The following is a 25,359-nucleotide window of genomic DNA, read 5'->3' as shown; positions in this document are numbered from 1 at the left end:
TCGGGGATGAGGAAACCCCACGCGCACACTGCTGTGCAAGTAGGCGCGGCACCGTGCCGCAGAGATCTCGGCCTATGCTCAGGACTTTGCAAACATTTTCGGTCCGGATCTGCCTGGACCTGTGAATGCGGAGCCCAGCCTTCCGGACAATGCCCAGTGGCAGAACGCAGGTCCTTCGGCCCCGGACAGCAGTCACAGGAGGCACAGAGCAGTTCATGGGCCGGCAAGGCGTCCAGGCCAGCTCTGACTGCCCGCTAGGACCCACAGCCCCCAGGACTGAGGCGCCTGGACGTCTTGGGGCTCCCGGGGTTCACACAGGCATTGTTTAGAGAAAGAGAGACCTAGAGGGGCTGGCGCTGTGGTGTAGTGGGCTAAGCCTCCACCTGCAGTGCCAGCATCCCATAAGGGTGCCGGTTCGAGTCCCGGCTGCTCACTTCTGATCCAGCCCCCTGCTTTGACCGGGGACGCAGTGGAAGGTGCTTGGGCCCCTGCACCCACATGGGAGACCTGGAAAAGCTCCAGCCGTTGTGGCCATTTGGGGAGTGAAGCAGCGGATGGTAATCTTTCTCTTTGTCTCTCCCTCTGTAACGCTACCTGTCAAATAAATAAATCAAATCTTTAAAAAGGAAAGGAAGGAAGGCTGGGAGAGAGAGAGAGAGAGAGAGAGAGAGAGAGAGAACGCACGCTTTCATCCAGCGGTTCATCCCCTGAATACCTACAACAGCCCTGGCTGGGCCAGGCGGAGGCCAGGAGCCTGGAACTCCAGGTGGGCCTCCTGTGTGAGTGGCAGGGGCAAAGCACTCGGGCCATCACCGCTGCCTCCCGGGGTGCACATTAGCAGGAGGCTGGATTGGAAGAGGGAGGAGTTGGGCTCAGCACAGCACAGTGACCCTGAGTCGGGGAGGGAGGGGCCTCAGAGAGCAATCGCGGGTTTCCAGTCCACCCTATGGCTGGGTGCCCATGTTCCCCAAATTCACCAGTCCACATGGTGGCACCCCAGCCTCCAAGGTGGTCGTGGGAGGGCTGGGGTCTTGGGCGTGGCTAGGTCATGGGTGAAGCCTCCCAGCCCCTGTCACCATGTGGGGATCTTGTGAACCAGCAGACACGGCTCTGCTGGGCCCTGGGCTCGGGACCCAGACCCCTGTGCCGTAAGGGCCGGCTCTGGACAGGCCTGGCCTCTGCTGCTTCTGACACCGGGCTCAGAAGGGGCTGACTGCAGTTAGTGAGTCCAGCCCATGTACCGGGGCACTGCCGGGTGGGCCCAAAGCTCTGCTTCCGCAGGTGAGTGGCAGAGGAGCCTGGGGGAGGGGCCGGGGTGAGGAGCCCCTGTCAGCCACTTCCTGCACTGGCCGCCCCAGGAGCTGGTGGGAGCTCACTGAGGACAGCCTGGCCCCCTGCAGTCCGGCGAGTGGGGGTGCTCCCGCGCCCTCCCCCCCGGCTGGGCCGACCCTGGTGGGCCAGGCTCGCCTGCTGCTGCTCAGTATTGGGTGGGGCCATGCTGCATGCCCTGTCGATGGTGAGGGACACCTCGAGGTGGGTGCTGTGGCACCTGCTGGGGACACCTGCGTCCTGTGTGGGGGCGCCTGCACTGGAACACAGCTCTGCTCTGACTCTGGTTCCTGCCCACGTGCATCCTGGAGGGCACAGGGCTGGCTCAGGTGTTTGGGCCCCGTCACCTACCCGGGGAGACCTGGATGGAGCTCCTGGCCCAGCTCTGGGTGCTGCAGACACCTGGGGAGTGAACCAGCAATTGACAGATCTCTCTTACTCTCGATCTCTCTCGCTCTCTTGATCTCTCTCTCTCTGGCTCTCTCTCTCTCTCTCTCACTCTCTCTCCAGGGAGACCTGGGTGGAGTTCCTGCCTCCTGGTTGCAGCCTGGCCCAGCTCTGGGTGCTGCAGACACCTGGGGAGTGAACCAGCAAATGAAGGATCTCTCTCTCTCTCTCTCTCTCTCTCTCCAGGGAGACCTGGGTGGAGCTTCTGCCTCCTGGCTTCAGCCTGGCCCGGCTCTGGGTGCTGCAGACACCTGGGGAGTGAACCAGCACATGAAGCCTCGCTCTCCCTCTCTCTCTCTGCATTTTAAATAAGTGTACATAAATAAACATTTAAAAGACCACTTGAGGCCTACTTCTGGCCACACACACTGCCCACGCCCTCTGTCCCTTGTCCCAGCTGAGTGCCGGCAGCTCCAGCCCCAGCCCTACCCTTGTTCTCCGTGCTCTGCAGGTTCATCCAGGCCCCCAGGCCCCTGCTGCTCCCACTGAACGCTCTATGTGTGCTTGAGGGCAGCTTGCCCAGCTCTGCAGGACCAGGGTCCCCTCGGGTGGCACAGCTAGCTACCCTGGATACCCTCCCCAGGGTAGCACAGCTACCCCTGGGCTACTCACCCCTCCCCCCAAGGTGGCACAGACACTCCTGGGCCTGCCCCTCCCCCCAAGGTGGCACAGCCACTCCTAGGCTACCCATCCCTCCCCCCAAGGTGGCACAGCTACTCCTGGGCCTGCCCCTCCCCCAGCTACATGACCACTCCTGGGCTACCTACCCCTCCCCCCAGCTGCATGGCCACTCCTGGGCCTGCCCCTCCCCCAGCTGCATGGCTACTCCTGGGCCTGCCCCTCCCCCAGCTGCATGGCCACTCCTGGGCCTGCCCCTCCCCCAGCTGCACGGCCACTCCTGGGCTACCCACCTCAACAGTGGCTGCACAGAAGCAGACCCAACACCCAGGACCCCCTCGTGTCCTACAGGAATCTCCTCGGGGCAGGACGCCTGGGTGGTGACCAGGGCAGGCCTGCAATGGCCTCAGCCCAGGAGCCCTCAGCTGGGACCTGAATACCCAACTCGGGGAGCGACTATGGAGCTGTGCAGGTCCCTGGGGAGTTGGGGACCTCCACGACTGTCAGTGCACCGGGCGGTGGCCGGGGCTGGCTGTCCTGCTGCTTCTCGGTAAGCGCTCTGCACAAGCGTCTCTCGGAATTTCTCATCCCTTCTAGGAAGCAGGTGACCACCGTGTCTTCGGGTTTCCGTGCTGGACTCAGCAGGAGCTGCCGCTCAGTCTCTCCTGTGCGTGTGTACAACGCCCGCAGGTTGTGGGCGAGATGGCGGCCGAGTTGGGTCGGCGTGGCCCCTGTTTCCGTGTCTGTCCGTTTCTGACGGGGGGACAGGATCCGTCCTGGCACTGTGGAGGTGAAGTCGTGAGAAGGGCGCTGAGGAAGGAGGAAGTCACACTCTAGCTGCCCCACAGGGCAAGGCGGAGCGCGGGCAGCGTGGGCAGGACCTTCGCTGTGGTTTTGGGGGGAAGCAACTGGCGAGCAGGGGCTGGCTGACCCGGTTTGCACAGAGGCGGAGTCCTCACAGCAGGCTCCGGGTGCTGGCCGCCCCGTCTGCCGCCCAGCCCAGTGTGGGAGGCAGGGTGGAGGCTGTGGCTCCCCAGTGGAACAGCCAGATAAAGCCGAGCTCACACCGGCTGGGGCTGGGGCTGGGGCGGTCGGTGTGAACAGGGGTGCATCTGCTATCTCCAGGGGCCTGCCAGCCCTGGGGCAGGGGAGTGGCAAGGCCCCAAGAAGTCAGAGCAGCACAAAATACAGAAACTCAAATGCAGAAAGTTAAGAAGCGTGACCCAGAGCTGGCGCCGCGGCTCACTAGGCTAATCCTCCGCCTTGCGGCGCCGGCACCCCAGGTTCTAGTCCCGGTCGGGGCGCCGGATTCTGTCCCGGTTGCCCCTCTTCCAGGCCAGCTCTCGCTATGGCCAGGGAGTGCAGTGGAGGATGGCCCAGGTGGTTGGGCCCTGCACCCCATGGGAGACCAGGAGAAGCACCTGGCTTCTACCATCGGATCAGCGCGGTGCGCCAGCTGTGGCGGCCATTGGAGGGTGAACCAACGGCAAAGGAAGACCTTTCTCTCTGTCTCTCTCTCTCACTGTCCACTCTGCCTGTCAAAAAAAAAAAAAAAAAAAGAAGCGTGACCCTGTGCATATGTGACATAAACGGTACCACTAAGCCGGGGGTGCTTCTGTTACAGAACACTCTCTTCGCCCTGCGTCCCAAAGCGCGCGTGCCTGTTCTGTAGGTTAGACTTCCTCCTTTAATCACTGTTTCCTGAGCACACGCTGTACCAAAGTGCTGTTTAGGAAACACTCGACCAAGCGACCACCTTGGACGTGGTTGTTACTGCTTCCTGGAAGTGGTGGTCGCCCCCAAGGTTAATATCTCCTTTCCTTGGTGATTTTAAACCTAAGCACAAGCCATTTTACTTCCTGCGAGTACATTGACAAGAATTCTGCTGTGTGCCCGGAAGTCCGCAGCTAATGGAGCTCCATGGTTCCTGCTGATTGGTGGAGACCAAGAGGCAGAGAGAGCTGAAGAAGCCTCGTTTACACTTGAGCCGGAGCCACAAGGCCGTTGGCTAGAGATGAGTGAGCCACACCCCAGCCGGTGGGGCAGCACAGGGGTTGCCATGTCCCAGGCCTGCCCAGCGCCTGGCGGCCTGCTCACCTGCAGTGACACAGGAAACACCAGTCTGCCAGCTTTGCTCAGAGCCACTCGCTGCTGCGTGGCCCAGCCTGTGGGAGGCACAGTGACCGCGCTGCACCCGGGGGAGGCCTGCGTCCTGACACCCTCTGCTGGCCTCCACTGACTCACACCTCTTGGCTAAAGAGCACCAGGCCGGCCGCGGCCTCGCTGGAATTAGAGTTGGCTCCACCTGGCTCTCTGGGACGTGGGCGTGGCGCTGAGACTGGGTGCGCTCTGTCTCAGCTCTGTGTCAGGAGTCCCGTCCCTTCCCCAGGACTTGCGTCTGGCTAAAGGAGAGGGAGAAGCCGCGTCCTGGAATCTCGTCTCTTGACTACTGTTGGTGACTTCCGACCGCCTGACCCGAAGTCTGAACTCACCTAGGAGACAAGTCTGGAAAGGAAACTCTCTGGTAAGTTCTCACCGCCCGGCCAGGGCCTGCCTAGTTTGTGTCATTCTGACATTCCAGTGTGCCTACAGGTTCGTTTTATGGCGCGTTGTTTGGGGGGAGGGGAGACGAATTCTTGTAGATCTGTTCCTTAAATAGCAATTGTGGTGAAATCAGGCGATTACACTCTGCGGATATGAAGCTCGCGTCTCTTAACACTGCACCGGAGTTCCCCAGGTTCCTGACCGCAGACGTCACGCCAGGCCGTCACTGGGCAGGCGAGCTGGGCGTCCCTAGAGCACCGCGACCCGCTCCATGTGGTCTTAGGGTTACCTGCAGAGGGTTCCCTTTCCGGGTGAGGGTCTCGCCTGTGCGCGGCTAACATTTCGGGCTGGACGCTTCTCTGCTGTGGGACGTTGGGCAGCAGCTCCCTGCTCTCCACCATCTCTAGGGATGACAAGAAGTGTCTCCGGACACTGCCAGTTGCCCCACACAGCCTGCCTGGGAGCTCTGCGGTCAGCGTCCTCTGGCCAGGCTGCCACTCACACTCCGCTGTGCTGGGAGCTCTGAGGTCAGCGTCCTCTGGCCAGGCTGCCGCTCACACTCCGCTGTGCTGGCAGAGCCTCTGGCCACCCAAGCTCTACGGACTCCTTGAGGGCCATCATCCACGCCGGGTCAGGGTCTCCCACAGGGAAGCCCCGCCCCCGGCCTCAGCTCGCTGCCGGGGTGGCTCAGAAAGGCTGCGCCCCTGCGTGAGGTCACCCAGCCAGCAGTAGCAGCATCCTGGGGGAGCAAGGGCGCTGGGAAGACGGTCAGGGCCCTGCGCCACATCCTCGGATCCAGGCCATACACGCTGCGTGCATTTTATGGCTGCAGATTCCTCAGGTTTTCAGCAGGACGTGCTGTTCAGAATCCAACATGGACACGGCGAAGGCTCGCCGAAGCTGAAGTGTGTGTACGGTGGCACATTTCTCTGGGACCCACTTTTTTCCTAGATTTACTTTCGACACAGTTGTTAAGAAATCATTCCGGCACTTGCCGAAGAGGAGTCAGGCGGACTTTATACAGGTACTGGAGCTCACGTGGGTTTTACAGGGAGCGAGAGATTGGGTCAGCTTTGAACATAACAAGGACCAGGGCAGTTTATGAGCAGGGCGGATGGGGCGTGGGTGGGAGAGGACTCCAGGAAACCCCGGAGCTGACACACAGGTCTGCTTCAGGCGGGCCAGCTCAGAAGACACCGAGCGTGACAGGTCTGAGCAGAGGGGGGGGGGGGCTCCCTCAGCTGACAGCAGGAGTTTTGCCGAGTCTGGTCCACATCTGGCCCCATGGCCTGGGGCGTGTGAGCAGAGTTCAGTCAGGAAGGGTCCTTGCCCCCGGTGCTGAGCACCTGACGCCCGAGAGCCACAGACCCCCAAGCATCAGGTGCTCGCTGCTGAGCCGCTGCCAACAGCCCTCACCCTGTTCCAGTGTCGGCCACCGAGCCGCTGCCAGCAGCCCTCACCCTGTCCCAGTGTCGGCCACCGAGCCGCTGCCAGCAGCCCTCACCCTGTCCCAGTGTCGGCCACCGAGCCGCTGCCAGCAGCCCTCACCCTGTCCCAGTGTCGGCCACCGAGCCGCTGCCAGCAGCCCTCACCCTGTCCCAGTGTCGGCCACCGAGCCGCTGCCAGCAGCCCTCACCCTGTCCCAGTGTCGGCCACGCTCTGCTCCCACCACAGGACCAGGGGCACTCTCTATGGGTTTAGAAATCAGGAAATTTCTCTTCTCCTTCCACTCTGATACAACCCTCTGCAAACTGTCATTTTTAAAATACTTATTTTATGCATTTGAAATACAGAGTTACAGAGACAGAGGAACCAAGAACTCCATCCGGGTCTCCCACGTGGGTAGCAGGGCACAAGCACTTGGGCCACCTTCTGTTACCTTCCCAGGCGCATTGGCAGGGAGCTGGCTCAGAGCAGGGCAGCCAGGACTTGAACTGACAGCCGTGGCATGTCAGCATTGCAGACGGCTGCACCACACCAGCCCCCAGAGAGCTGCCACTTTGCTGAGCTGAGGGGAGAGCAGCAGGCAGAGGGCTGGGATCTCCCTGAAACCTCCGAACGCTGCAGTGAGCAAGTCGCTCCCTGACCGGGACAGCAGAGAAGGCCGAGTCTGTGCCGGCCTCTCCCCGGAAGCCTCATTCTCATCTTCAAACACCGCGCCGCGCCGGATCTCAAACCTCAGCTTCGCCCCTCAGCAGGGCCACAGAGGGCACACGGGACTGAGCCTCCAGCTCCCTGAACGCTCCTTTTCCTTCTGCCAAAAGCAGATGGTGGTGCCGCAGCCAGTGCAGCCAGGAGTGAGCCCGTTCCCGGGAGCGTCTGGGGCGGTGCCCGGTGCAGGCAGGGTGGCCGTGACCGCCCCACTGTGCCTGGTGCCCGGTGCAGGCAGGGTGGCCGTGACCGCCTCCCCGTGCGCGGTGCCCGGTGCAGGCAGGGTGGCCGTGACTGCCCCACTGTGCCTGACGCCTGGTGCAGGCAGGGTGGCCATGACCGCCTCCCCGTGCAGGCAGGGTGGCCGTGACCGCCCCACTGTGCCTGGTGCCCGGTGCAGGCAGGGTGGCCGTGACCGCCTCCCCGTGTGAGGTGCCCGGTGCAGGCAGGGTGGCCGTGACCGCCTCCCCGTGTGAGGTGCCCGGTGCAGGCAGGGTGGCCGTGGCCTCCCCGTGCGCGGTGCCCGGTGCAGGCAGGGTGGCCGTGACCGCCCCACTGTGCCTGGTGCCTGGTGCAGGCAGGGTGGCCGTGACCGCCCCACTGTGCCTGACGCCTGGTGCAGGCAGGGTGGCCATGACCGCCTCCCCGTGCAGGCAGGGTGGCCGTGACCGCCCCACTGTGCCTGGTGCCCGGTGCAGGCAGGGTGGCCGTGACCGCCTCCCCGTGTGAGGTGCCCGGTGCAGGCAGGGTGGCCGTGGCCTCCCCGTGCGCGGTGCCCGGTGCAGGCAGGGTGGCCGTGACCGCCCCACTGTGCCTGGTGCCCGGTGCAGGCAGGGTGGCCGTGACCGCCCCACTGTGCCTGGTGCCTGGTGCAGGCAGGGTGGCCGTGGCCTCCCCGTGTGAGGTGCCCGGTGCAGGCAGGGTGGCCGTGACCGCCCCACTGTGCCTGACGCCTGGTGCAGGCAGGGTGGCCGTGACCGCCTCCCCGTGCGCGGTGCCCGGTGCAGGCAGGGTGGCTGTGACCGCCTCCCTGTGCGTGATCAGCGTGGGCAGGGAAAGCCTGCCTTGGCTGTGAGCAGAGGGGGAGCTGGCGTCGGGCTGAACCCCACAGGGGCGGCGCGGACCCTGTGGCTTCCTGGGCAGAACAGCGCCCTGTGCTAGAGACAGCAGGAGCCCAGGGCCTGTGGCTCCCAGCTCAACTGAGAGAACCCTCCCGAGGGCCGCGGGGGCACCGGGCCCAGGCTGGACGACAGAGGCGTCCGCGGGAGTACCGGGCCCAGGCTGGACGTGGATCCGTGGCAGCCGCAGCCGCACTGGGCCCGCGGGGTCCTGAGGCCGCCCTCCCCCGACCACGAGCTCGCGGCCCCAGGCCCTCGTCCTCCGCGGAGGCCCCGGGTCAGCGCCGGGGCGCATTTCGCAGGAGCGGACGCCTCAGCGCACCGAAGTGACCCGCCGCAGTCCCTGAGGGGCTGCCCGCGCGGGGTGCGAGCTCCGGGATGGAGCCTGGAGCCCTGCCGCGCTCTGCCGCGACCAGTCCCGCCGGCCGCGCGCCTAACGGGGGCACTTGGCCGCGTCTCTGGGGGGGATCCGCGAGCGGGTGTCCCGGGGCCCATGCGGCTGGGAGGCGCAATGGCCGCGTCCTCACTGCCCAGACGGGAACCCGGCGTCCACGCGGCCGGAGCTCCTTCCGGCCTGCCGCCGCCAGGCGCCCACCCCCCGCCCGTGGTACGTCCCGCGATCCCCCCGCGCCCGTCGTGGTCTCGTCCGGTCTGGGCGGCCGCCGCCACGCCCCTGTGCGCGTGCGCGTGCGTGTGCGCGGGGCGTGCTTGCGGCCGGCGAGTCGTGCGCGCGCCTGTGCCGTCCGTGACGCCGGCGGCCTGTGGGGGTCCCCTGGGCGTCGGGACGCAGGCTAGGGGCGCCAGCGCAGGTGAGGAGCCCGCGGGGCAGTCGGGTCCGAGGGCAGTGGCCTCGCAGGCGGGGGCGGGGTGTGGGAGGGGGCGCGGGGAGCCCCGGCGAGGGCGGAGTTGGGGCTTGGTCCAGGTCCCCGGCGGCCCCCTCCGTTGTGAGCTGGAAGCCCCCCGACCGTGCTGAACCCTGGACGGGACGCGCCGAGCCGCGCGAGCTTGTGTAGGGGCGTGGGAGGTCCCGGTGGGCGCCGACCGGCAGGACAGAGGAGGGGGACCAGCTGATGAGGCGGCGATGTCACTCTGTCCCTCGCTCCCGGGGACCTGCTGGGCAGGTATGGGCGCACACCTGTGTGCTGGTGAGGCTGGGGAGGCCTCCTTCCAGGACACAGGAGACGGGTGTGGCTTCCGCTGTCATCTGGGGCTGCAGGGGACAGAGCTGAGTCAGGTCAGCAGGGGGTGGGGGGACAGGCGCTGGGTCAGGTCTGCCAGGGGTGGGAGACAGGCGCTGGGTCGGGTCTGCCAGGGGTGGGGGTGACCAGCACTGGGTCAGGTCAGCAGGGGGTGGGAGACAGGCGCTGGGTCAGGTCAGCAGGGGGTGTGGGGGGTGACAGGTCAGCGGGGAGTGGGGGTGACAGTCGCTGGGTCAGGTCAGCAGGGGGTGGGGGTGACAGTCGCTGGGTCAGGTCGGCAGGGGGTGGGGGTGACCAGCACTGGGTCAGGTCAGCCAGGGGTGGAGGACAGGCACTGGGTCAGGTCAGCAGGGGGTGGGGGTGACAGGCACTGGGTCAGGTCGGCCGGGGGTGGGGGTGACAGGCGCTGGGTCAAGTCAGCGGGGGGTGTGAGGGGGTGACAGTTCAGCGGGGAGTGGGGGTGACAGTCGCTGGGTCAGTTCAGCAGGGGGTGGGGGTGACAGGTGCTAGGTCGGGTCAACAGGGGGTGGGGGTGACCAGCACTGGGTCAGGTCAGCCGGGGGTGGGGGTGACAGGCACTGGGTCAAGTCGGCCGGGGGTGGGGGTGACAGGCACTGGGTCAAGTCGGCCGGGGGTGGGGGTGACAGGTGCTGGGTCAGGTCAGCTTACTGACCTGACTGCTTACAACTTGTCAGGAGCGCTGTGAGGAAGGACGTCTGTGGGTCAGGGCTGGGGACAGCCCCTGCCCCACCCAGCTGCCCTGCACCTGCCTGGCCGTGGCGGGCCCTGGGAGCTGTGGCTGCTCCCCTAGAAGAATTCCAGAGATGCCCTAGCTGGCCTCCGAGGTGTTCGCCGCAGCCTGTTTCAGCAGCAAACTGGATAAATCCGGTTAGGGCCCTGGGCTGTGCCAGAGGACCCGTGGGGGGAGAGAAACAGCCCCCAGGCGCTGGTGGCTTCTGTTTATCTCAGACCCAGCAGGCACCAAGGCACGATGGTGGTGCCCGGAGCCTCCCAGGAGGAGTGCACGTTTTTAGTTTTGTGTCCTTTAACTCCGGAAGGGTTTTTAGGAACTGTCGACATGGTAGAAGCACACTGTCCCTGTCACGTCCTGTTGAACTCGTTCCCAGGGGGCCCCCCCGTGCCAGAGAGAAACGGAGTGCGGGAGAGGAAGGCGGACTGGAGGTTGCCCTGTGGGCGCCACTTGCCGGTCCCTGCCCGGAAGCCCCGCCTTGGGAGCTTTCTCTCTCCCTGCTGGGGGGAGAGCAGGTGGGTGAACCTCAGAGCTCTCTGGGTGGTGCGCCTGTCACTGGGCTGAGCCGTCCGGGGCCCTCTGCGCTGAGCAGGGAGTGCGGGTGCTGAGGAAACAGCGTCCATCCTCCCATGCACTCGGGGCTGGGTGAAATACGCGGAGCACCCAGCACGGTGCTGGTGTCCATGGGCTGGCCCCCGGCGAGCAGCAGGAGCTGGGGCACGCAGGACACGGCCCGGTCCCGCTGCACCTGTGGACTCGTTCTCACCCACGGGTTCGCGTTTTCATTGTCAGAAGGCACAGTCTGCTGTAATGCGTGGTTAAACCGCTGCCTCTTACAGAGCGTCCAGTGAGGCTGGCGAGTCTGCTTTCCCCAAGGACCATGCAGGTCAGCAGAGTCCAGACATGGAGCCCTGGACTGGGCTGGGCTGGGCCGAGCTGGGCCAGGCTGACCTGGACTGAGCTGGACTGAGCCTGGCTGGGCTGGGCCGAGCTAGGCTGAGATGGGCCAGGCTGACCTAGGCTGAGCTGGGCTGGGCTGCACTGGGCTGAGCCGGGCTGGGCTGCACTGGGCTGCACTGGGCTGCACTGAGCTGAGCTGAGCTGGGCCACGCTGAGCTGAGCCGAGCTGGGCTGAGCCTGGCTGGGCTGAGCTGGGCTGAGCTGGGCTGAGCCGGGCTGAGCCGGGCTGGGCCGAACTGAGCTGGGCCGGGCTGGGCCGGGCTGGGCTGCACTGGGCCGAGCTGAGCTGGGCTGAGCTGAGCTGCGCCGAGCTGGGCTGAGCTGGGCTGGGCCGGGCTGGGTTGCACTGGGCTGAGCTAGGCCACACTAAGCTGAGCCAGACTAGGCTGAACTGAGCTGGACCAGGCTGGGCTGTACTGGGCCAAGCTGAGCTGGGCTGAGCTGAGCTGCGCCGAGCTGGGCTGGGCTGGCAGCCCTCCAAGACTCGCTTTCCTGGTCCCGGTGCCTACAGCACTGGTCTGATCGGTTGAAGCCTTCGGGGTTGCAAGGGCGTGATAAGACTGTGCCGTTTGGTCTCTGGTTTTGCCTACGACTTCCTGTGGAAGTCCTCACGCAGGCTCGAGGCGCGGAATGGTGGTGACCCCGCGTCCCCTTATGTCCATCAAATCTGAGAGGGATGTGGTCGGGGTGCGAAGCAGAAATAGAGGCAAAAGGAGAACTGGGGCTCTTCCCACGCCCGTCTGCACTGCCCGCTGTTGCTCATGGCCGCCTGTCTGTGACTCCGGGTGAACTGCGTTGGTTCCCAGTGTAGCACTGACCCAGGGAGGGCCCCCGGGATCTGCAGTCCTGGGCAGGGCCTGGCCTTCCACCCGCGTAGCTCAGGCGGTTGAGGGATGAGCTGCACTCCTGCACCCTGGCTGGAGGATGCTGATTGTCACTCAGAAAACTTGGAGCCCCCAGTCGTAGGTTAGACTGGAGACGCGTGCACAGAGTGACAGGGAGCGCCGTGGGCCCCCAGTCACAGGTTAGACCGGAGACGCGTGCACAGAGTGACAGGGAGCGCCGTGGGCCCCCAGTCGCAGGTTAGACCGGAGACGCGTGCGCAGAGTGTCGGGGAGCGCCGTGGGCCCCCAGTCGCAGGTTAGACTGGAGACGCGTGCGCAGAGTGTCGGGGAGCGCCGTGGGCCCCCAGTCGCAGGTTAGACTGGAGACGCGTGCGCAGGGTGACGGGGAGCGCCGTGGGCCCCCAGTCGCAGGTTAGACTGGAGACGCGTGCACAGAGTGACAGGGAGCGCCGTGGGCCCCCAGTCGCAGGTTAGACTGGAGACGCGTGCGCAGAGTGTCGGGGAGCGCCGTGGGCCCCCAGTCACAGGTTAGACCGGAGACGCGTGCGCAGGGTGACGGGGAGCGCCGTGGGTCCCCAGTCGCAGGTTAGACCGGAGACGCGTGCACAGAGTGACAGGGAGCGCCGTGGGCCCCAGTCGCAGGTTAGACCGGAGACGCGTGCGCAGAGTGTCGGGGAGCGCCGTGGGCCCCCAGTCGCAGGTTAGACCGGAGACGCGTGCGCAGAGTGTCGGGGAGCGCCGTGGGCCCCCAGTCGCAGGTTAGACCGGAGACGCGTGCGCAGGGTGACGGGGAGCGCCGTGGGCCCCCAGTCGCAGGTTAGACCGGAGACGCGTGCGCAGAGTGTCGGGGAGCGCCGTGGGCCCCCAGTCGCAGGTTAGACCGGAGACGCGTGCGCAGGGTGACGGGGAGCGCCGTGGGTCCCCAGTCGCAGGTTAGACCAGAGACGAGTGAGCAGAGTGACGGGGAGCGCCGTGGGTCCCCAGTCGCAGGTTAGACCGGAGACGCGTGGGCAGGGTGACGGGGAGCGCCATGGGCCCCCAGTCGCAGGTTAGACCGGAGATGGGTGCGCAGGGTGACGGGGAGTGCCGTGGCCAGGGGCTGCTGGGTGGAATTGCAGCTGGGGAGTTGGTGGCAGGTGTGAAGGCTGAGATTGGATTCTGAGACTGCTTCCGGGTCTGTGTTTGCCGCCTGCCCTGGACTGCAGGGAGGTTCACCGGGCTCAGCTCTGCCTGGCTGTGTCGGTAACTTGTCTGCGGCTCTCTCTCTGTCGATGATGTCATCTCCAAACGGGGCCCAGGAGGCCTGGAAACCATTCTCTGTGTTGTGAAGTTAGACAAACAAGGTCAATGTTTCTGGCACATAGTAGGAGCTTTATGCCCCACTGTGCTGTATGTGTGTGTGCCACTTATTCCCACAACCACAAGAAACTTGTTGTCTTAGCTTCTAAACAGTGAAACCAAGAGGGGGACCCACTAAGCCCTTGGTTCGGTGCCCTGGGGTGCCTCACACCCAGCTGACCGGGAGCTTCTGGCTTCTGCAGGCCGGATTCAGTCACTGCCCGGGGCCAGCTGTTCAGTCACCCTCCTCTGTCAAGGCAGAGGCCAGGTAGAAGCTGGGTGGCTCGGCCAAGAGCGTCGGGATGCAGTCGTGGCCAGATGGGAGCCGGAACCCCAAGCTGCTGGCTGACTTGTGGGCATCTGTGTGTCAGCAGCACGGGCCGTCGTGTTGGGTCGCTGTGCAGGGCCGGGCGGTGAGGCCGCCCTCCTCCCCGGCTGGCGCTGGACCTGTGGAGTGCAGGGTGATGGGTGACTGAGACAGGGAGCCTGAGCCAAGAGCTCTTGCCAGCCTCTTGCTGCAGTGTTAAACATGCTGTGGGCACAGGCCAACCCTGAAGTGTGTGTGTGTTGTGTAAGTACACTGGAGCCTCACCAGCGGTCGGTGGGGGCGTGCTGGAGGTGGAGGTCACGCCCGCCTCAGGGCAGACCCCCAAACCCCCACCATGCCGGCCCAGGTCCAGGACGGTGGCAGAATGCACAACCAGGTAGCTGCCCTAGAGCTTGCCTGTCTCCAAGTGTAGTGCTCTTGAGACGGGAAGCAGACCTCTGTGGCTGTCCCTCGTGGCGTGCCCACTGCCAGATCGGGAGTCGCCTGTGCAGCAGGTCCCGGAGCTCACTCTGTTGGCTGAGAGAGCTTCGGTTCGGGCTATGTGACCGGCAGCCGACACGGCCGCTGCTCGCCGAAGCTGCACAGGTAGCAGCCAGGCCAGCACTGCCCCGGGCTCCAGTGGGGGTGGAGGGTGCTCCTGCCCTTGACTCACAAGAGGAGTGAGGAGGTGAGGGGCAGGTGCGCCCTGGGGCTGTGGGAGCTGCAGGCCAGGCCTCTGAGCTCAGGCCTCCTCTCTGTGCAGGGGCTCCTGGGCATTCACAGGTTCCTTTTGCAAACCAAAAAAGTGCAAATTTAGGCAAATGTGGCCACTTGGGCAGAGTGTGGGTCTGCATACGTGTGCAGCAGTCCGTGACAGCCTGCTCTCTTGGGCAGTGGCGTGTGGAGGTGGACGGGCAGGTGTGGCCTGGGCCCTGGGACAGCTGGGTGTCCAGTGGAGGTTTGGCGCTGCAGGAACAGCAGAGGGGGGACGCAGGGTGCGTCGGTGCCCCTTGAGCCTGGGAGGGTGTCTGCAGCAGCTGAGCTGAGAGCTGAGGTCAGCACAGCCCCTCGGGAAGCCCAGAGGCAAGGAGAACGGGCGTCCTTGCAGTGTGGAGTGAGGCGCCCACAGCCTGCTGGGGCGCGGGGCAGGAATGCAGCCTTGGGGAGCCCCTGCAGGGTCCCAGCCAAGAACCAGCAGGAAATAGGAACAGGGGTTCTCAGGACACGCGTAGGGTGATGACTGGAGTGAAACAAGCAGAAGGACCCCCGTCGAGTGCAGGCAGCGGAGTTTGAGGAAGTCAGACTTCAGTCGGAATGGAAAATGGGCTGATGGCGAATAGCTGAGCTGTGCAGGGCGCAGCGCACGAAGACTCGGCGTCTACGCGGTGGGTGGGGGAGGGAGCTCGCTGACTGCCTTCCCTTCGCTTAGGTCTGGAGTGGGGAACGCTGTGGGGGAGGGAGCTCGCTGACTGCCTTCCCTTCGCTTAGGTCTGGAGTGGGGAACGCGGTGGGGGAGGGAGCTCGCTGACTGCCTTCCCTTCGCTTAGGTCTGGAGTGGGGAACGCGGTGGGGGAGGGAGCTCGCTGACTGCCTTCCCTTCCCTTAGGTCTGGAGTGGGGAACGCTGTGGGGGAGGGAGCTCGCTGACTGCCTTCCCTTCGCTTAGGTCTGGAGTGGGGAACGCTGTGGGGGAGGAAGCTCGCTGACTGCCTTCCCTTCGCTTAGGTCTGGAGTGGGGACGCTCGCAGGGGGTCGCGCCGCTGTCTGGGGCAGCCGCTGTTGTTAGGATAGGTGTGTTTGGAACTCGGGTGAAGTCGTTGTGTGCCGATCAGGGCAGGGTGTTTTTCTCGTGGTTGCAGTGAGAAGTCGCACCTCGCATCTGAGAGCTAGAGAAACCGTCAAGATTTTCTCATCTGGGGGTGGGGTTTCGCTTGGCAAGTGCCTCTCAGCGTGGCGGGAACCGTGTGGCGCCAGGAGGGTGGAACGGGAGCAGATTCCACGGACCAGAGCCCCCTGCTGCCGTGCTCTGCAGCCGGCACGCGTGGCCGGGTCTCGGGCTGTCCAGGGCTCCTCCCAGGTGGGCGCTGAGGACGGTGGGTTCACACTGTGCCAGTTACCACTGCGCCTGAGGCCCACTCTGCCTCTGCTGTCCATGAGGACAGCTGGCCTGCTGGATGCTCCTCCCACCCACCTGCAGGCTGAGAGCCACCTTCCTGGAAGGCTGAGTGTCCGCGGTTGCGCGGTGGAGCATTTGCACGGACAGGCGGAGGTACCTTGGGGATGACTGAGCGCCCCTCACACCTGTTGCCTGAGGGTAATTTTGCAGCGTTTAGTACACTAAATACACAATACGCGTCACAGCATGTGTTTTGATGGCTCCGCCCCATGAGGTCAGATGAGCCTTTGCCACTGAGATCTCTTGTTGGGGCTCAGCGAGTGTCAGATTCTGGGGCGTTACAGACCTGTGGATCGGGGTGCTCAGGCTGCACCGCGTGCCAGACCTGGCTTCTGTCCCTTGGTGCCTGCTACCTCCTCTGCCGTTCCTGCCGATTTCTGTATGAGGAGCTGAGCCCAAGTCCAGAGCCCACGTGACCGGTACATGGAAGAGCAGGGCTTTAACCCAGACACGCCCAGCTTGACGAGACCTTGAGCCGTGGACTGTGCTGAACGTGGCTCGTAAATGGCTGAGGTGATGTTCTCATTCCAGGTTCTGGAAGACACTTTACCAGAGTGTATTCTGTGTGGTCCACTCTGTTTCCCCATGAAACCAAACGTGCAGCTGGCTCCCAGGTGCTCTGAAGGGAGCACCCAGCGTGTGGACTGTGGCTAGAGTTCAGGCCCCATGTCCACGGCAGCCACACACCTCGGCTTGTGCCCTCAGTTTACTGTATGTGGTCCTCCTGTACTACCAGTTGATGTTATCTTGCTGTGTTTGAGTATCTCTGTAAATGCAGAAGACTAAGGCACCGAATGTAGTCTTTTTTATGTTTATTTATTTGAAAGTCGGAGAAGCAGTTATCTTCCACCTGCTGGCTCGCTCCCCAAATGCGCTCAAGAGCTGGGGCTGGGCCAGGCCAAGGGCAGGAGCCTGGAACTCAGCCTGGCTCCGGCAGTCGCATCACGGGAACCCAAGAACTCAGGCCATCACCTGCGGCCTCCCAGGGTGCACATTAGCAGGGAGCTGGGTCCGGGCCCAAAGCCAGGCACTGCCGTGTGAGATGCAGGTGTCGCGAGCAGCGTGACAGGGCCTGCACCGCACGCTCGCCCTTGTTAGCGTGTTTCTGTGTTGCTGGGGCAGCAGCGTGTCCCAGCTCTGTCAGCCAGCACTGAGCGCATTACCTGCCTCTGTCTTCTGCAGATTGAAGATGGGTAGATGAAGACCCCCGACGCGGCTGCCCCGGCTCTGCTCCCTGGACAGGACACAGCGTGGGGCTGAGCAGCTGTGCAGTGTGGGACAATGACGTCGGCCGGCAGTGGGGGCCCCTTGGAGAGCGTCTTTGAGCTGGACTATGCCTCCTGGAAGATCCGCTCGACGCTGGTGGTCGCGGGCTTTGTCTTCTACCTGGGCGTCTTCGTGGTCTGCCACCAGCTGTCCTCTTCCCTGAACGCCACCTACCGGTCTCTGGTGGCCAGAGAGAAGGTCTTCTGGGACCTGGCAGCCACACGTGCCGTCTTTGGTGTCCAGAGCACGGCCGCGGGCCTGTGGGCTCTGCTGGGGGACCCAGTGCTGCAGGCGGACAAAGCGCTCGGCCAGCAGGACTGGTGCTGGTTTCACATCACAACCGCCACCGGCTTCTTCTTCTTTGAAAACGTCGCCGTTCACCTGTCCAACCTGTTCTTCCGGACCTTCGACGTGTTCCTGGTTGTCCACCATCTCTTTGCCTTCCTGGGGTTTCTCGGCTTGGTGACCAACCTCGGAGCTGGCCACTACCTGGCCATGACCACGCTGCTCCTGGAGATGAGCACCCCCTTCACCTGCACTTCCTGGATGCTCTTAAAGGTGGGTGTGTCCTGCGCGCTGGGCAGTGGCCAGGATGGCCCCGGCCGGGCCAGAGTCATTGGCAGGCTGTGCCACAGCGTAAGTGGGTGTGTCCTGCGCGCTGGTCAATGGCCAGGATGGCCCCGGCCGGGCCAGAGTCATTGGCAGGCTGTGCCACAGCGTAAGTGGGTGTGTCCTGCGTGCTGGTCAATGGCCAGGATGGCCCCGGCCGGGCCAGAGTCATTGGCAGGCTGTGCCACAGCGTAAGTGGGTGTGTCCTGCACGCTGGTCCGTGGTCAGGACAGCCCATCCGTGCCAGAGTCATTGGCAGGCTGTGCCACAGCGTGCGTGTTCATTAGAAGGGTTAAATGCTATTGTCTTAATTTCACATCTTTTAGGGCTTCCTGTTCCTTAAAAGAAATCTCAGTGGATTTTACAACTCAGTACTTGATGTTTGTAAATCTTTTTTATTTTTATTTTTTTAAAGATTTATTTTATTTATTTGAAAGACAGAGTTACAGAGAGACGTAGAGACAGAGAGAGAGGTCTTCCATCTGCTGGTTCACTCCCCAGTTGGCCACAACGGCCAGAGCTGCGCTGATCTGAAGCCAGGAGCCAGGAGCTTCCTCTGGGTCTCCCATGTGGGTGCAGGGCCCAAGCACTTGGGCCGTCTTCCACTGCTTTCCCAGGCCACAGCAGGGAGCTGGATCAGAAGAGGAGCAGCTGGGACTCCAACTGGCACCCATAGGGGATGCCAGTGCTCCAGGCCAGGGCTTTAAGCCACTGTGCCACAGAGCCGGCCCCTTTTTTTATTTTATTTTATTATTATTTTTTTTAAAGATGTGATGTTTGTAGATCTTAAAAAGCCATTCTTTCTTTCTGCTTTTCCTTTTTTGTTTTGTTTTGTTTTTTGTTGTTTTTTGGAAAGAGATCTCTATCTGTTGGTTCAGTCTCCAAATGCCCTTAACAGCCAGAGCTGGCCACGCTGAAGTCAGGAGCCAGGAACTCCTTCTGGGTCTCCCAGTGAGGACTGCTCTCACCCTGCACCCAGGCCCGTGTGTCAGGAACGTGGTGGGGGCTGTGCTGGCCCTGCACCCAGGCCCGTGTGTCAGGAACGTGGGGGCTGTGCTGGCCCTGTACCTGGGCCCGCCCCTGTTCAGTTGGTGGGTGGGGCTTTCTCTGCTGGTTTGAAGACTTCAAAGTGTTTCTCCACGCATTCTTCCAGCTTTCCTTTTCACTTAGGAGCTCAGGTTTTATTTCTGAGATTCTTGACTTCGAACATAATATTCAGAAAGCCACTACCCACTCAACAATTCCAGAATTATTCCCTTTGCTTTCTTCTAGTACATTTATGGTATTCTTTTCAAAAGAATATGTGAACTATTTCCCAGTAAGTTTCAACTTGAATTTTTTGAAAAATTTTGTTTATTTGAGAGGCAGAGTTACAGCAGAGAGGCGGAGAGACAGAGAGGTCTTCCACCTGCTGGTTCACTCCCCAGATGGCCACAGTGACTGCAGCTGGGCCGATCCAAAGCCAGGAGCCAGGAGCTTCTTCCAGGTCTCCCATGTGGGTGCAGGGGCCGAGCACTTGGGCCATCTTCTGCTGCTTTCCCAGGCCACAGCAGAGAGCTGGACCGGAAGTGGAGCAGCGGGGATTTGCACTGGCGCCCACATGGGATGCCGGCTCCACAGATGGAGGCTCAGCTCACTACGCCACAGCACCAGCCCCTCAACTTGATTTTTTTGTGGCAGTCAATCGACTTCACTTTTCCACAAGGGGCTGTGCTCGTCCTGGGGAGATGTTCGGGGTGAGCGGGCAGCCGCGGGCCGCCTGGCTGTGGCGGTCACTCTGGGCCCGCGTGGTTGCCGTCTTCTGCATGCGCCCGTGGTTTTCACTTCCCGATGTGTATGTTCCATTTTTTAAGAAGCTGGACAGTGTCTCTGCCTTTCTAATAAAATGAACAGTGTCTTCTTAAAGATGAACAAACAGAGGACGGAAGTAGAGAATAGCAACGTCTTTAGACTTGGAATTCACACGTTTGCCCCCAGCCGCGCCCGTCAGGAGCGCCCCTGGTGGGCACAGCTGGGCACCTGCACCAAGGAGCAAGCCCTGGGGCCACTCTGCTGGGCCTGAGGAAGCCGTGACAACGAGGACGCACCTGTGCCCAGCCTGGTCCTGCCGCACCATCCTCAGACCTGGAGACTGGTGGTTGGCAGCGACCTTGGCCTCTGCTGCCCAGACTTGGCCACTTGGGATTTAAAGAGGACGCCCGGGACTGTAGGCAGTGTGAACCGAGGACCAGCTGCCTGCGTGGCCTCGGCTGTGGACAGGCCGAGGAGCCACGGGACCCGCAGCCTGGCCGTGCAGTGTCTCGGCAGAAACAGCATTGGGTTTAGCCTCACGTCCTCAGAGTCTCTGGTCTGGGCAGTCCCCCTCCCGGCCCCGGCCTGGCACCTGCAGATACAAGGTGTGTTTCTGTTTGTTTTGAGGATTTATTCACCCATTTAAAATGAGTTGCTGGAGGCTGCACGGCCGGCGCGAGGCGCAGGCCACCTCTGTTCCTGGTGAGGGAGTTTGGTGGCCGTGTCCTCGGGGTGGGTGGCGAGCTCCATCCCTCCCTTGTCTGGAATGGACACCAGTCTCATCGTGGAGACCACCCACAGCCTGCGCTGATCCCCCCCGGGCACCGCCATCGGGCTGGGGCACACTGGTGCAGTGCAGAGCAGGTCTGTGTACAGGTCACGTCCTTAGCACCAGCATCAGTAGTGCAGTGTGGCAGAGAAGTCAAATGTTAAAGATGTATTTATTGGAGAGAGTTGGAGAGAAGGGAAGGAAAGGAAGAGGGGAGAGAGACAGATCTTCCATCCTTTGGTTCACTCCTCTAATGGCTGCAAGGTCTGGGGCTGGGCCAGTCTGGAGCCAGGAACCAGGAGCTCCATTGGGGTCTCCTATGTGGGTGCAGGGGCTCAAGCACTTGGTCCATCTTCTGCTGCTTTCCCAGGCCACTGGCAGGGAGCTGGATGGGAAGTGGAGCAGCCAGAACATGAGCTGGTACCCGGATGCGATGCCAGCCTTGGCGGGCAGCAGCTTTACCTGCTGTGTCACAACACAGGCCCTGAAAAAATCATTTTTATGAAGTTATTTTTAGGGAAACTCAGTTTTTCAAATCACAGTTAATTTCTTTGGGGTCTTTTTTTAGTCTGTTTTTCCTGTGTACCTTTAAGTATTTATTGTTTTTCATTCACTTGAAAGGCAGAGCAACAGAGAGACAGAGAGGCCTCCTGAGCAGGGTGCTGGTGGGGAGGGATGAAACGCTGAGTCCCTGTGGTGCTCCACAGGGCCACGGGCAGCCCACCAGCTGTGCTCCCACAGGGCCACAGACAGCCCACCAGCTGTGCTCCCACAGGGCCACGGGCAGCCCCGCAGCTGTGCTCCCACAGGGCCACAGACAGCCCACCAGCTGTGCTCCCACAGGGCCACAGGCAGCCCACCAGCTGTGCTCCCACAGGGCCACGGGCAGCCCCGCAGCTGTGTTCCCACAGGGCCACGGGCAGCCCAGCTGTGGCTCACAGCTGCCCCACAGCACCCGCCACTCCTGTTGGATACATTTCTGAGGCCATCCCTCAGGCATCGGTTCCGTGGCATGTTTGCCCTTCTGGTTAGAGCTGTGTGCACATTCTGTTGTATTGTGAGGGCTGACTGCTTTCTCCACTCTCTCAGCTGACGTGAAATGTCCCTCTTTGGGCTGCTGTGTGACTGTCGCACAGCGCCAATCAGGACGGACGGCTCTCCCCTCCACACTTAGCCTGTCTGTGTCAGGGAGACGTTCAGAATCCTCCCTTCTAGTTTGTCTGAGACGTGCACGGCACGCGTGCAGAATCTGCACCGTGGGGCAGTGGCTCAGTCCTGTGCAGCCGCCACTCCGCGCCCGTCTGTCAACCCCGCCCACCCCGCTCAGCTGCCCGGCCTCCGCCAACGCCGTTCTGTGGCAGCGCCTGTGGGACTCATGCTCTTGGGCTCCACATACGCCTGTGACCCAGGGCATCGGCCCTTCTGTTCTCAGCTATTTCACTTACGTGGCCACCTGCAGCTCCATGCGTGTTGTTCCACGTGACGTGGCATGATTCCGTCCTTGTGTGGCTGAGCGCTATCCCAAACCATCGTGGGTGTGCACTGTGTTAGCTTAGCCATGCATCAGTGGGCGCCCACTTAGGCTGCTCTGTTTGTTGACTTGTGAACACGAGTGACGGTGCAGGTTTCTGGCACAGAGTTTACACCCAGGAGTGGGATTGCTGGGCCTGCCGGCCCCAGCGCTCCACACGCACAGCTTGGGCCACCTGCCGGCCCCAGGGCTCCTCACGCATGGCCCGCATGGCCCAGGCCACCTGCCGGCCCCAGGGCTCCTCACGCATGGCCCGCATGGCCCAGGCCACCTGCCGGCCCCAGGGCTCCTCACGCATGGCCCGCATGGCCCAGGCCACCTGCCGGCCCCAGGGCTCCTCACGCATGGCCCGCATGGCCCAGGCCACCTGCCGGCCCCAGGGCTCCACATGCACAGCCCAGGCCACCCGCCGGCCCCAGGGCTCTGCACACACGGCCCAGGCTACCCGCTGGCCCCAGCGCTCCGCACGCACAGCCCCTCTTCGGTGCGGGCCGAGCGGGGGCAGGAAGGCCCTGTGGCCCTGAAGGAAACCTGTGTTGGGGGGATCAGGTGGCGGGAGCTCGGGGGCTGGGCAGGAGGACTGACGTGCGCTTTGTGTCCCGCAGGCCGGCTGGTCGGACTCCCTGTTCTGGAAGCTCAATCAGTGGCTGATGATCCACATGTTCCACTGCCGCATGGTGCTCACCTACCACATGTGGTGGGTGTGCTTCTGGCACTGGGACGGCCTCGTCGGCAGCCTGTACCTGCCCCACTTCGCACTCTTCCTCGTGGGGCTGGCCCTGCTCACGCTCGTCCTGAACCCGTACTGGACCCACAAGAAGACGCAGCAGCTCCTCAACCCGGTGGACTGGAACTTCGCGCAGCCGGCAGCCAAGAGCAGCCGGCCAGAAAGGACCAACGGCCAGGTGCTGCAGAAGAAGAGGCCGTAGCTGCCCGCGCCGGGCGGCGGGACCCCCGCGGACGAGGGCGGCGGGCTCTGGGAGCTCTGCCCGCGAGGACCCCCAGCCTATGGAGCCGTGCACACCGTCTGGTTCTACGTGGACACTAACTTGCTGTGTGTAGCATTAACACGGAGGTCGCCGCAGTGTCTTCAGGAGCTCGATCCTGACCGTCGGCTGGCGTCCGAGCTTGGCCCGCGTTGGACGCATTGGGCACCAAGGAGGGCGGAGGGCTGCGCGAGGGACGTGGTGCTGTGGTGGCTGCTGGGGAGCCGTGTCTGATCCTCACGTGGCGAGTGCCATGGAGCACTTGGTCTCATGTGCACGTCTTGTGCTTTGAGACGCCATCCGTGTCTCAGTTGGAAAGAATTAACCCAAGGAAGTAATAGGCTTGTTACCCTTAGCAAAATTCCCCAGTGTCCCGAAGCTGAAAACCATTTGTAGAACAGTGCCATCTGGTGGCAAATGGTATGAAGACATCTTGGGGTAACTGCCTTCCTGAGGGAGCCTTGAGACCCCACTTCCCTGCCCTGACGTGGGGTGGGGGGCGTCCTGAGAGCAGAGCCCCCCACTTCCCTGCCCTGACGTGGGGTGGGGGTCCTGTGAGCAGAGCCCCCCACTTCCCTGCCCTGGCGTGGGGGTGGAGTTGGGGTCCTGTGAGCAGAGCCTCCCACTTCCCTGCCCTGATGTGGGGGTGGGGTGGGGGTCCTGTGTTAGCACAGCCCCCCACTTCCCCTGCCCTGATGGGTGGGGTGGGGGTCCTGAGAGCAGAGCCCCCCACATCCCCTGCCCTGATGTGGGGTGGGGGTCCTGAGAGCAGAGCCCCCCACTTCCCTGCCCTGACGTGGGGTGGGGTGGGGGGTCCTATGGACACCCCCTTGCCCTGGTTGAAGTGAAGTCTTGTAAGTTTTTTTCTAATTAAGGACCTGTTCTGAAATATGAATTATTTATTTGTGCCATGCTGTCCAGTCGGCAGCAAGGCCGGTGGCCAGTGGCCAGGTGCGTAGCTCTGGGAGCCGCGTTGACCCGCCCACCCCCAGCTCTGTTCCTCTTCCTCTGTGGGTCTCCAGGCAGCATCGTGGCGACTTTCCCTACGAGCTTGCAGCCTCCCTGGCCACCCAGAGAGGCCACAGCCACCCCGTGGTCCCCTGCCTGGGACGGTGAGGCCCAGGAGGAGTTTGTATAGCAGCCTAGTGCTTTAGCCATGGCACACGGGAGTCCGTGTGCCGTGCGTGTGCGATGGGAACGCACCTGTGAGGTGTCTGCAGAGCGCCACGCGTGGCCGTGCTCGTGCACCGTGGGCCCTCGCAGGAGGCGGTCTGACTGCTGGACTCTGGACTGCTGATGACGTTTGGGTCAAGACTGACGTTACCTGCGGATCTCATTTTACACCTGCTGGGACTGTGAACCCCACCCCTGGCTCCGGAGGGCTCTCGTGCAGTGTCGCCCTGCGGGCGGGGTCCGCGAGAGCCGTGTCTTCCCCGTGCAGTGTCACTCTCTGCGTGGGGTCAGCGAGAGCCGTGTCTTCCCCGTGCAGTGTCCGCGAGAGCTGTGTCTTCCCCGTACAGTGTCCGCGTGAGGTCAGCGAGAGCCGTGTCTTCCCCGTGCAGTGTCACTCTCCGCGCGGGGTCCGCGAGAGCCGTGTCTTCCCCGTGCAGTGTCACTCTGCGTGGGGTCAGCGAGAGCCGTGTCTTCCCCGTGCAGTGTCCGCGAGAGCCGTGTCTTCCCCGTGCAGTGTCACTCTCCGCGCGGGGTCAGCGAGAGCCGTGTCTTCCCCGTGCAGTGTCCGCGCGGGGTCAGCGAGAGCCGTGTCTTCCCCGTGCAGTGTCCGCGAGAGCCGTGTCTTCCCCGTGCAGTGTCACTCTCCGCGCGGGGTCAGCGAGAGCCGTGTCTTCCCCGTGCAGTGTCACTCTGCGTGGGGTCAGCAAGAGCCATGTCTTCCCCGTGCAGTGTCGCCCTCCGCGCGGGGTCAGTGAGAGCCGTGTCTGCTCGGCCAGCTGAAGTTTAATAAAGTACCTGCTGCGTGCAGAGCCCGCGCAGCTGTCGGTTCCTGTCGGGGGGAGTGGCACCTCAGAGGCCCACGCGGGGGCAGAGCTCCCCAGCTCGGGTTCGGGGTGCAGTTCGCAGGGTTTGGCCTCCCCGGGCTCACCCTTCACCTCCCACCGTAAGCAGCTGCGTGGTCCCCGTGCGGAGCCGGGAGCGCCGGCACCTGCTCGCCCCCAGAGGGCCCCTGCTCGGCCCTGCCTGCCTGGGCTTCCAAGCGTGGGAAGGCCTCAGCTCCTTCCCGGAGCGTCACCAGAGCCCGCGTCGCACCGCTGGCCATGCTGGCCGGGCTTCCAGCACTGGTACCTCGTCCGCGGCCGGCACCTGCCCCCGCCGTGTGAGCCTGGGCCTGGCCGCGCTGGCCAGCGGCCCCTGTGTGCCTGGTGCAACTGGCACAGCCTTTGTTAAGTGGGAGAATTCACAGAACCATGGAGTTCAGGGGTCTTTTGGGAAACCAGAAGATTGGGCGGTTACTGGCCTCGAAGCCCCACTGGCCGCAGGTGTCCACAGTGGGAAGCGGCTGCCCTCGGCCTGGCTGTGCTCTCCTGCTGGGCACCACGTGTTCTGTGCACCCTGGGGTGCTGCTCTACCCAGGGGTAGTTCTTCCAAACCCGGGAACCCGGGAGCAGA

The 25,359-nt window shown here is 63.2% G+C and overlaps 1 protein-coding gene across 3 annotated transcripts; it reads left to right on the top strand.

Annotated features, from left to right (window-relative positions):
* Positions 1–3,472: 3,472 nt before the first annotated feature.
* Positions 3,473–24,714, top strand: CLN8 (CLN8 transmembrane ER and ERGIC protein). Of its 3 annotated transcripts, XR_016212256.1 has the most exons (4): positions 8,864–9,016; positions 16,965–17,606; positions 22,354–24,193; positions 24,267–24,714. XR_016212256.1 is itself a non-coding variant. In XM_002724257.6 (3 exons), the coding sequence occupies exons 2-3, from the start codon at positions 17,064–17,066 to the stop codon at positions 22,675–22,677; spliced, it is 867 nt and encodes a 288-aa protein (XP_002724303.3). In that variant the 5' UTR covers positions 3,473–4,918; positions 16,965–17,063; the 3' UTR covers positions 22,678–24,714. The 3 variants fall into 3 exon arrangements, 2 of the variants coding, with proteins under 2 accessions (XP_002724303.3, XP_051684926.3); XM_002724257.6 differs by lacking the exon at positions 8,864–9,016 and adding an exon at positions 3,473–4,918 and having other exon boundaries at positions 22,354–24,714; XM_051828966.3 differs by having other exon boundaries at positions 22,354–24,714.
* Positions 24,715–25,359: the final 645 nt, after the last annotated feature.

The sequence above is a fragment of the Oryctolagus cuniculus genome, chromosome 8 (genome assembly GCF_051225735.1).
Source record: "Oryctolagus cuniculus isolate XC-2025 breed Fujian yellow rabbit chromosome 8, ASM5122573v1, whole genome shotgun sequence".
NCBI classification, from domain to species: domain Eukaryota; kingdom Metazoa; phylum Chordata; class Mammalia; order Lagomorpha; family Leporidae; genus Oryctolagus; species Oryctolagus cuniculus.
Note: the sequence above shows the minus strand (reverse complement) of the source record. Positions and strands in the feature narration are given on the sequence as shown.